This window comes from Alligator mississippiensis, chromosome 2 (assembly GCF_030867095.1).
Source record: "Alligator mississippiensis isolate rAllMis1 chromosome 2, rAllMis1, whole genome shotgun sequence".
NCBI classification, from domain to species: Eukaryota; Metazoa; Chordata; order Crocodylia; family Alligatoridae; genus Alligator; species Alligator mississippiensis.
The window spans coordinates 241766341-241778190 of record NC_081825.1 but is presented as its reverse complement, the minus strand read 5'-3'; the positions used below and the strand labels follow the sequence as shown (position 1 = coordinate 241778190).

At 45.2% G+C, this 11850-nt stretch overlaps 1 protein-coding gene across 1 annotated transcript in view; it reads right to left on the bottom strand.

Moving 5' to 3' along the window:
• Nucleotides 1–5007: 5007 nt before the first annotated feature.
• Nucleotides 5008–11850, bottom strand: part of PLCB2 (phospholipase C beta 2) — a 65443-nt gene continuing 58600 nt past the window's right edge. The window contains exons 30-32 of the mRNA XM_006275560.4: nucleotides 10187–10244; nucleotides 9352–9438; nucleotides 5008–7809 (exon numbers count right to left, since the gene is read on the bottom strand). Coding sequence (XP_006275622.1) covers nucleotides 7537–7809; nucleotides 9352–9438; nucleotides 10187–10244 — 418 coding nt within the window. The 3' untranslated portion in view covers nucleotides 5008–7536. The remainder of the gene's footprint in view (nucleotides 7810–9351; nucleotides 9439–10186; nucleotides 10245–11850) is intronic.

Genomic DNA, 11850 nt, shown 5'->3' with positions numbered 1-11850 from the left:
CAGTGATTCGAATAGTTGATTCGGATCACTGCCCAGATTCGATTTGGCCGAATTTGAAGATTCAATGCTGATTCAGAGAATCAGCAATTTGGACACAGCTTTAAAAGTTTTTTCTACATACCTTGAGGTACCAGCACGACTCATGAACGCTGTGATGGTGGGGCAGATGGAGCATCCCACAGGAGCTTGGGGGTCCCCTCCACGTGCTTGTCGGCAAACCCGGAAGCGGATCAGAAGTTGTCACAGAGCACTCAGGTGCCCTGTGCCTGAAGAGGGGAAAACTGCTAGGGAAGGAGCCCTAGCAGTGACTAAGGAGCACAGCTGTGGGTTGCTGGGGCAACCAGGGGAAATCAGCTGACCAGAGGGGGCAGGGCCTGGCCCTTATAAAGCCCAGGAGCTGAGGCCAGAGGCAGCCCCCTACCAGCAGCTAGAGAGGCAAGAGCTCTGGGAGCAATGATGCGAGGAGAAGCTTGGCTGGAGGTACCGCTAGCAGAAAAGGGGAGCAGCTCCAAGATGTCTGAGCAATGTTGTTAAAGCCGGGTGGCTTAAGTTTAAGTTGTAGCCAAGAGGCTTGAGTTTGTGTTCTGCTTTGTTGTTACACTGGTGGTTTGGGTGAGGCTATTAGGGGTTGGAGGAGGCCTCATAGGGGACCCACAGTAGCGTGGGGACCCCAGCACCAGTAGGGGCGCAGCGTACAGGGTACATAGACCCTGGCCCCAGAGGGGGGACACTGTTGAAAAGCCCCAGAGCGGGGTGGTGAGCCCCAGAGGAGGGGGCGACACTTGAGAAGGCCCAAAGAGGGGCCTGATTGGGAAAAGGCAAAGACATAACAGCTATTCCATCAGCGAGGCTTGGGCTGCGGTATTGGGGAGGATAGGAGCCGCAGATAGCGCCCCCTGTCAGCGGGGCAGTACAAGGGCAGCCTCCTGCTAATTAACATCAATTAATTAACTAACAGGAAGGTGGGAGGTTGCCCCAGGAGCAGGTGTGCGGGCCACATTTTAGCCCGGCCCCGAGTGGCCACCTGTTACAGAAGTACAAGAAAAAACATTTAAAGCTGTGTGTATGTCCAAATCGCCGAATCTCTCTGAATTGATCTGGAGGGTTCCGATTTGATTCGGAGATATTAAAAGGTCCTCTGATTTTATTCGGATTTGGAGATTGAATCTCCACCGAATCAGGGACCAAAGCTTTGCACAGCCCTACTGTGTACATCTTGCCTACCCAACACCTACAGTGACATCACTGTGTACACAGAGCTCACTGTAACAAGGTCTATAACCTCACACAGTACTGGATTACAGTGCCGCTAGGTAAACCAGACACCTGAATTAGAGGTTACCAGAACACTTGTGATATCTAGAAATTAAGGCTTTGCTCAAAAAAGTCGATTAATTAGCCAAACTCTGGGGCAAGCGCTAAAATTAGAGAGACAATTTTTCCCATTAGTCCATTTTTCTCTGTACTCTGACAACTGAGTTCCTAGTGGTGGATCTATTCTGTGGCTCTCTGCTGGCCTCCCTCATGTGGTAGCAGCATTATTTATATCTTCCTTCATCTCTGCATCCAGTCAGGTGTAAAAGGTGAGGGCTAATTAATATGCTCCCAGTTTCCAGCCAAATGATGCTGTCAAGCTGAGCTGATTAATGAGTGAAAATAATAAACTGCTTCCTTGCACCAGTTTCAGATCAACCAGTAAGTAGTCTCTTAGATCTTCAAATCTCAGGTCTATAGTAAGGATCCTGGGGTCAAGACAGAAGTCATTACTAGAGACCCACCTACCTCTGGAGCCGTTTCAGTCTGCAGCTGTTATGTTCTAGCTGTTACCTTGGGACAGGCTGGGAACAACCCAAATGTAGCAAAACTACTCCAACTTCCACACTGCTTCATCCAGGGGTAAAGCAGGAGCAGATTTACTGCATTTGTATTGTTCCCAACTTGTCCATACCTAATGACTAGATCATAGTAGCTGCATGTCTTGATCAGCAGACCCCCTTTTGAAATGTTTCCCATTAGAAACGGCTCCAAATGTACATGTGTCCATATACCTGACAAGTATGGGAGCTGGTCAGACTGGAAAGCATTGAGAATCTTACTATTTTATTTTTGTTTAGTTTTACTAAAAAGAGATAGGAGACAAGGAATGGGAAAAGCAATGGTTTTAGGAGAGGGATGTCCAGTTATTATCATCAACAACAACAGATAGCATTGATTTAACAGGATGGATCTTTGCATGGCAACAACAAATCTTATTTAAGAAATAAAGGTTTCATAAAATCAGACAACACATGTCTGGTGAATTTTATATAAAAGTGCTTTAAAAAGAAACACTGTTTTACAATGAAATTTTGATTATGTATTTAATGCATGGTGCTAGCAGGTGTTCACTAATCATAAATTCAAATGTATAAATATACCATTAATGATGAGCTGCTACAGCCAATAGAAAGTGGCAAAAATATTTTTTTCTCATATTACTGACCTCTTCCATGGATAACTTATTTCATCACTTAGTAAATCATTTATAATTAAAATTCTGTTAAAGTACTTCTAATTTGAAGCTAATGTCATTTTTACTGCTAAAAGATCTTGCTGCTAGGAAGGATAGAAGGGATCACCACTTATGCACAGGTTAATAAGCTGGAGTTGATTTCATCTGATTGTTAAAAATAGTCAGGCAGGAAAGTCTTAGAGGGATGCGGTGATAATCACTGGCTGAAATATCTGTCTCTGACCAGGGCCTGCTATAATAGAACAGATAGCTCCTAAATATTTGGGCCTGCAGTGTAGATAACTTGTGTTCTATGCTCTGCTTGGGTTTGGGGGAGAGATGGTTTTAGCCAATGATGCAGCTGTATCTTTAGGTTATTTAGTTAAAAACAAGTGAGCTGCCTACATGTTTTTTTTGGAAACTGATTCAGAGTTGAATGAGGTGCTGGTTTTGGGCAGGACTGGTAACTGGGCTGTGATCCAGAGGCAGGAATATAAAGATTGTAAACAATGCTTGTTTTCAGTTGACCCTGCTTGTGCATGTGACATGAAACAGGAGTGTCACATGCAGCCAAGGGAAATGACTTTTCTGCTCTGTTCAGCACTGGGGAGGCCTCACCTGGAGTACTGTCTGGTTTTGGTCACTGCTCTTCAAGACAGACATAGACACAGTGGAAAGAGTGCAGCAGAGAGCAACACACATGATTACTTAGGTAACTGAAAAACATGTGATTTGAGGAAAGGTAGGAAAGACTGGGTTTGCTCTGCAGAAGAGAGGACAGAGGGGGAACTTGATGACAGTTTCCAAATACAAACAGGGTTGGTATAAAGAAGAGGGTAATCAAGTGTTCTTCCAAGGGACGGGACAAGCAGTAACATGCTGGCATTGAAACAAGAGAGATTTAGGTTGAATATTAGGAAGAACTTTTTGTGGGGATTCTCAAGCACTGGAACAAGCTACCTAGAGAGGTTGTGGAATCTCCATCCGTGGAAGTCTTTATGTGCAAGTTGGACAAACACTTGACTGGGATCACTTAGATGGGGATGATCTTCCCTTGATCAGGGAGTTGTACTAGATAACCTCCTAAGGTCCTTTTCAGTTTTAATTTTCTATCGAATGGGTATATTGAGCAATTAGTGGTAAAGAGAGGAAACAATGACTTTAGTGTAGTTTATGTATGCTGTGGCTTTTCCTATCTCTGTTTATTGGTTTGTTTTTGTTTGACACACTTTGTGGGTGAAGTTACATGTACGTTTGGCCATACTAAATCTCTGAACCGTTAAACGGTGTTCAAGTTAGTCACATGTTAAGAGTTAATACCATTTCTTGCCTGCATAGCTGCGACTTGCCACTAGAGGTCTGGCAAGCAGGGGCATGGCCAGAAGCAAGGACACCTGGGCTGTATTCCTGCTCTGGGTGAGAGTGAGGGGGATCTGAGAGTAGTACATCCGACGATGCTGAAGGACTGCAGATTGCTCATTTTATCTCTGGGGAGCAGACTGAAGTTACCCTAACACAAACTAGGTAGCACAGCCCAGAGTTAATCCTTGCTTGAAGTGGTGTAACTGCAAGATACTTAGGCCGCATTGACAAACATGGCAGACATGTCTGCAGTGCACATTCAGTTGTTCTCCATGCTGCAAGGGAGCAGTGCGGATGGGTTTTTTATACTGGGGAAAAAAAAGTGGAGAAGAGCACATGGTGGCACCATGTACTGCCCAAAGTCACAGCCTAGCTGGCCAGAGCCACACTCCACTGCCAGCCAGGCTCTGTGCAGCAGGATCACTGCTGCTGCAGCCCTGGGAGGTCCCCAGGTGAGGCTGTTGAGGACAGCCCAGTGCTGGCCCCAGCCTTCCCTACCCCATGCATGCATGGCACAGCGTGCACCCTGCAGCATGCATGGCACAGGTGTTCCCCAGGGACAACTAGCAGTGGCAAAAGGTATGCTGCTGCTAGTTGTTCCCAGGAATTCAAACTTCCACGCACATCTGGATGTGGCCTCAGAGGGCACTTAGTGTGAGTTAATGAGCTTGAACATGTGGATGATCTTTAGTGCACTTTAGCATGATCTAAGTCAGGGGTTGTCAGCTGGGGGTGTGTGTACCCCTGGGGGTACTTGAGAAGGCCCTAGGGGGTATGCGTGGGTGGGCGGGGATGGAGTGCCACTGCTCCGCATTCAGCTGCATGCCACCCCACCCTGCTTGGCGTCCAGCTATGCCCCCCACCCAGCAGCTGGGGATACCCTGCTCTGTGTCTTTGCTGATAGCCATCTGCAACAAATACATCTCTACTGTGGCTCATGATTTGTCTGGCTGTCGCCATTGGTAAGTATGCTAATCAAGGGACCTTCCTGTCTCTTGATAATTCCCTTTTTGTTTACAATTAGGAAAGTACCTGAGAACAGTGAGTATAGATAATAGAGAACTATGGAAACTTAATATTCCTGTTGTCGCCCACCTGCACTGTGCTACATCTTTGATTCATTTTGTTCTCACTAACCTACCTCACCCTAAGAAAAAAAGTGTAAGAAGTTTTATAGAAATGTAATGTTTTATTTTTTTTATAAAATAAATTAAATCACAACTTTACAATACACAATCCCTTCAGCTTTTGATAAAACAGTGTATTTTTCAATGCCAATGCAATGCTACAGGGGAGATACAAGTCTCCTTTACCTGGACATCAGAGTACAGTAGGACCTTCTCGTCTTTGGTAACTGTTCTGAGCTAACTGCATGTATAGCTACATTTTAAAATACATTCATCACTGTAGTTCTTTGGTGCAACAGTTTTTATTCAATAATCACTCTTTTCTGCTCTACCTATGACTGCCATGCCAGGCCAGCTATAGACGTAAGAAGTACAGTTCTACAATGGCAAATATCATATTGGGTAGCAGCATCTAATGCTATAAAAACCTGTGTGTGGGAATCTGTAGCATCTCTCTAGTCAGGAATACCTCTTCTTTCCCTCCAGTGTTGCCTATCAAGTTAAGTAGAAAGGTTCTGAAAACCAGAAGCACATTCTCTTATTTGTTCCTCTCTTTCTTGACTTGGAAGAGAGTTCTAAGTAGATAAAGTTTCTATAGAGAGAGACTGCTCTATGCTCCAGCAGCACAAAGGTACACTAAAGATGGCAGCTCTAAGTTCTAGGGGATTCTCTCAACAGAGAGGGCATTTAGAGCTGCTGGCCTGGTCCTTTGCACCTGCTGGCAACAGACATCTATTACAGATATCAGGAGTCTGTTCATTGTATCCTGAGCAGGTCAGTCTGGAGAAGCTGACCACTGTCATCTTCCTATCACACCTTTACCTGAAGCTCCACAGAAACAACCTACCCATTCTTGGTTCTTTTTTACACCAAATCATATCCTTTCCTACTTGCTTTTAATTAATGCTCACTGTTTACAAATGGATGGCTCTCAGGGCTGAGTCGCCTAACAAGAGATAAAAGCACTAACAGAAATGCAATTTATCATGTAATAAGGTAAAATGACTGCTTCCAATGGAGTTAACTGCATTGCTGTTACAAGATAACATGTATGAAAACTGTGGTGTGCATAAACCATGCTGCAAGGGTGCACTGGCCAGAGACAGAACTGAGGTGACGTGCACAAAAATCCTATAGACAGCTACTGCAGAACTGGTGTAAGTGCTCTTTGACAGCCCCCCTACCCAGGACTTGGGGAGGAGATATATGGAGATATGAAGTACTGGTTGGGAACAAGGTAGAAGCATGATCAAAAGGCAGTGAACTACTGCTACATCTGCTTCCAGGCCCCACAGGCTGACACTGCTCTAATTTATACTGGGGGCCCCAGAATAGAGCTTAATTCCTGACATATCCCTGCTGCAAGCAGAGATGAAAAAAGAGATGTCATAGAGATTTTGCCCTGTTGTGTTCAGTTTTTAGTTTTATTCATTTAGTGCTTGATAGCTTTGTGGTCCAGCAGCCAGTAGATACTGGAGTTAAAGCAGCCTCATGCACTCCCATATGCAATCACATGTGCAGCAAGTTTTAAGATTGGGGCAACCATGCTTTAAATTACACACCGTGCCGTGTATGGTTTGCCACTCAGCCTTGAGGGAACTGTCTGTACAGTCTAGCACAGGAAACTGTGCTAGAAATGACTGAGGAAAGTGGCATAACTGGGGGGAAAGTTGTTGTGTGTGGCAGTTCTATGTACAGTTCGTGGTGTCATCTGTACCGCAGGACAAGCAAAATATTAATTGTAATTCTTCCCTAAAGCTTAGTTTATGCAACACAATTCTGCCAGTATAGCCATGTTGACAACGGGCATGAAAACATCCTATAGCAAGACCCTTGGTATGGATGTAGCTCTGCTGATAGCTGAGGGTTTCTGCTGGCTTAAGGTTTTGTTGTGGGTTGGTTTTTTTTATGGCAATGGTGCTGGCATATGCCATGTCTCCACTAGAGGGCTGCACTAGCATAGCCATGCAATTATGTCTACAGTAGTGGTTTTTCCACCTTTTTTTCAGACTCGGGGTAACCCTTGGAAAATGCCAGCTCTTTGCTTTCACTTGTTTTTGACTATGGAACAAAAATAGAGTGAGTCCTCTGTTGCAAAGAACTCAGAAAGACCACAGCAGGCCAGAATCTGTTCAGCTAGCACTATTTAACTAGGTTTGTGAGGGGGAAAGTGATGTGTTGTTGGGTGCCATAAGTGACACTCTCTCTTATAAACAGAATACATTTGCTGAAGTCTCAGATAATGATGGACAGCTGGCCCTGTTAGAACTGAGAGCCACAGAGCCTTTCTTGCTGCTGAAATGCCCTGATGCTAAGGTCATGCACAACATGACCAAGATCTAGCCTCTCATCGGCTGATGCCTTCAAACCTTTTCTCTCCCATATTTAGAAGGATAATAATGTAGGAAATTTCTGAAGGATTTCAGCAACTGATACAGATCCCTGGAGAGAAAGGCTCTGCCTATATATGATGGTTATTCATGTCCATAGCTGTACTACAGACCCCACTAGTGCTGGAAATGCCCTTCCAGACATGGAAGAGTGAGGAGGATTCTCTCAGAATTTGCTTTCTTGGTTCTGTGCAGATATCTCCTCATCTTGAGTCTCAGCTTTGGATAGCTCAAGCCTTGACATCTCAGCTACAGGGATCTTTTCTTCCAGTTGTTCCTTAGTGCCTTGTTCTCCCTCACTGGCATTCAGGACCTCTTCCTTCCTGATGTCAGGCTCCAAAGGGAAGCAGACTTTCAGACAGTTCTTCACCATATCTTGTACCTCCATGTTAAGGGTTTTCATTTTCTCCTTGTATTCTGCCAGTGCCTCTTGCTGGAGCTGTAAACAGAAAAATCACTCAGTGCATGACACTTGATCTGGTGTCACTTCTGTAACACAGGAGAAAAAGCAAAGTTCAGTTCCACCAGGGTTACATAGAATTTTCAATTGGGAAAGTGAATTGAGTGCCAGTGAAAGGGGTTAAAGGCAGAGTGGAATGATATTTTTAGGGTGCTGACAGACATGGAAAAAACAAAACAAAACTGCTTTAACAGAAGAGAAATCATGTCAGCTTGACCAGTTCCCAGTGTCTGTATAGCTCTCACACTTCAGTGGGGCTTTTTGGAGCTTTTATCTAATAGCTGATTCAATTGACAGGGATACTGATTGAGCCTTATTTGATTTTGGGTTTTTTACCATGGAAAATCAGAGCTCCCCCTACCTCCTTCACTCACCAGGATGCTGGTCCAGGCCCCTCTTTCCCAAGCCACAGTCCCCTGGTCCATGCTGATGTAATTTAAAGCACGGTTGTCCCAATCTTAAAACTTGCTGCACGTGTAATTGCACATGGGAGTGCATGAGGCTGCTTGGGCCCCAGTATCCACTGGCTGCTGGGACACAAAGCTATCACTAAATGAACAAAACTGAACTGAACATAGTAGGGCAGAATCTCAGTTTTTCCAACTCTGCTTGCAGCAGGGTTATGTCAGGAATTGAGCCCTATTTGATTTCATTGAATCAGCTATTAGATAAAAGCCCCAGTGAAGAGCATAAGCTATATAGACTTTAGGCAAGCTGGGTCAAACTGATGCGATTCCTCTTCTGGCTATGTGCTGCACTCGATGTGGGGGCACACTTTGCTGGAAGTAAAGCACTGTTTTTCCCCCCCACATCTGTAAGCACCCTTGGAGATTATCTGGTTCAGAGAGGCATGAGTTTTCATAGGTGATAGCCTACCTTGATAGCTTCTTGCAAAATAAGTTGGCTGCCTACAGAAGCTTATATCTCTCTGAATCTGCTGGTCTCGTAGGTGCTGCCCTGCCCTGTCTGTCTTCACACTAACACGACTCTCTCTCTACTCGTGCAAGGGGTTGGATTTCAAGTGCAGGAGGCTGTAGTTCTTTAGCTCAAGTACATGTACATCAAGGAAGTGACGGCACTAATTTTCATAACAATCCCATCCAGTTATCTTACCCTGCTTAGGGGGGGTCATCTCAAAATCAAAAGTCTCTACTCTACTCTACTCAACCAAGGTGCCAGTTTAACTTGTCCATTTTGTAACTTTTAAACTAGCCTGGTGGAAGTTGAACAAAGCTCACTAGCTCAGGTCATACAAGCCAGCAAAGCGCACACAGATGGATTCTCTGTCAACTTGAATAGGTTGCTACTGACTCAGGACATAGAGATGGGTTTCATGTCATCTAAATCATTTGGCTTCTCACTTTAACTTGCATAGGATGTATTTGGAGAGGAACTAGGGGTATGTGATATATGTAACTCTGAATAGATGGAGGGTGTTCATAAAATAGCCCAAGTCCTAGTTAAGGCTAGGATATAATGTACCGAATAATCACAAAATCCTGGGGTTATCCCTGCCTTTACCTGGCTTTCTTTCTCCTTGATCTTCTGCAAACAATCTGCCTGCTTCTTTTCCAGTTTCTGTTGAAGTACGGCTGCCTTTCCTGTCATCTGTAGAAGAATAAAACAAACTCTCACATTTATGTTGTTAAACAATCCCACCCCTTCTTTGCCACCAGACACACTCAATGTGGGCCTATGACTCTACAACAAAGGAAGTTCAGGATAGCCAAAGCTGCATGTAACTTGTCAAGTCTGTGTTGCCTTTCCCTCTAATCCAACCAGTGGAATTTTTTCTTTAGTACTCAAGGTCCTGGATTCAATACTGGGGGAATCATTCTATAAACATGCTCTGTATACCAGGTCTGTGTCTGCTCAGAGGCAGAACTCTGTTGGGGACTGAGGAGGATCTCCCTAGAGGATCCACACCTGCAGATTTACAACCATGGAGTGACTAAAAACACTGCAGCGATGCCAGGGCCTAAAGGCATCTCTCTGAACAGAGGTGGTAAAAAATATTCTCTGCAGTATCCTGCAAGGTTGAATTTGCAGAATCCTGGAGAAATCACACCTGTGTTGCCTTGTCTCCAGGTCTTAAGGAAACCCGGTGAGGCTGTTGGTATCTTTAGTGAAATCGTGGCATTTTTCACCCTTTCTCAGAAACCAGAGCCACTACAGATTTGAATATGCATTTACTCCAAGCTGCCAGCTTGACAAGATAAGCCACCTGAAAGAAATCCATTTTGGCTCATGCAAATGCAGTAACCATGGCGCGCGCACGCGCGCACACACACACACACACACACCCATTTTCTTCAACAACAAAGATGGTACAGCAAGTTTCCCTGGAGACACTTACCAGCTTGATAATCTGCACCACTTCTTGAATGTGCGAATTATTAATTTCTTTCTTTAATCTTCAAAAGCACAAGAGCAGCAGTTATTAATAAAATAAATCCTGTTCATCTGTTATCTTTACAGAAGGCCTCAGTCAGTCAATGTCAATAAAATTACCATTAAATGTGATATTTCATATAGTGCTGTTTACATCCATATAGAAAGACAAATAATTTATACCCTGGAAGTATACTATGTTGTATAAAAATGCACTAGTGGAAGTAGCAATTTGAAAAATGGGCTTATAAAGTACAAATTATTATGACATATGCAGTATAAATGGAAGTGGCATAAGGAAAAATCTATCTTCCAAGCTAACAGGCACTAAATCTTACTGAGTAGCTAAAGAAATATTTTAGTTGGGATGCTAACAAATTATTAGACATGGACTGTAACAGGAAGCTTTCTGGAGGAGCTGGTTTTGAGCCTAGTGTGAGATGCCTGTGTAGCCAGGTGGGGCATGTCTAGGTAAGGAGTATTAGGGAAGGGAAGCATTCTTAGCTTTCACCTAGGAAAAAAGAATGGTTAGAAGAGAGGTGGCATTGCCATCCCAGTAAGGACAGGTCTGTCTCGCCTCCAAGGCACTCCTAAGAATGTCACCAAGAAGCATGTCCACCTGCTCAACCCAGAAACAAGGCAATGAAGCTGCCCTAAGGGTGCCCCCAGCTCCTGAGAGAGAGATCTGTGGTATGCTTGTGTTGGTGGCAGAAAGTACTCTCAGAGTGGCTTCACTGCCTCATTTCTGGGTTTGGCGTGTGTGGAGCTGATGAGCAGGGCATGCCTCTTGGAGGTGCTCTTAGAAGAACAGTGGAAGGGGTAGCAGCATGTCCTAAGAGGTTAAACAAAACAGAGTGCAGATCAGCTAGGATAAGGGAAAGATATAAAAATGGACAGCAGTACTGATAACCAGGGATCCAGGTTTTCAGTTTCCCACAGAAAAAAAAAAAAAAAAAAATGTGGATTTTCCCTTTTAGTCAAGAAAAACATGGATTTTTCAATTAAGTGGAGAAATGTGTGGAATTTACTCCTTTGCAAAGAGCTTTCTGCAAGCCGGCAGAGTTCCAGCCTGCAAGGGGTTGGGGGGAGCAGGAGAAGGGCAATCAGGCAGAGGGCACCATGGCACATGGCCACCAGGCAGCCTGGAGAGTAGCTCCTGCAGGTAAATCTGGGAGTGCAGTGGGGGTGGGGGAATTAAGGCCACCATAGGGAGGGAGTTGGGCAGAGTAGGGCTGGGGCTGGTGTCCAGCCAGGCAGTGTGTGGGATTTGGGGAATGGAGCTGAAATGCATGGCTGCAGGGCTCCAGCAGAGGGTGGGATGGAGCTGCAGGTGGCTCATTTGGGGACTGGTGGAGGGCAGCTGGTTCTCTACTACTGCGCGTACTCTTGGGGGGCAGGGGCTGGCACGTGCCCTCCAGATACGTGCGCGGGGCAGGTGCAGGCTGCCTGCTGTGGGCTCAGGCAGGGGAGGCAGCTCCCCACCACTGCACACACTCCTGGGAGAAGGGTGGGGACCAGTGCCCTCCAATCTGTGTGTGGGGCAGGGGTAGGGGCAGGCTGCCCACTGCAGGCTCGGGCTCCCCACCCTGCTGCTCTCCCCCTGGGGTCTCCATAGCCCAACAGGCAGGA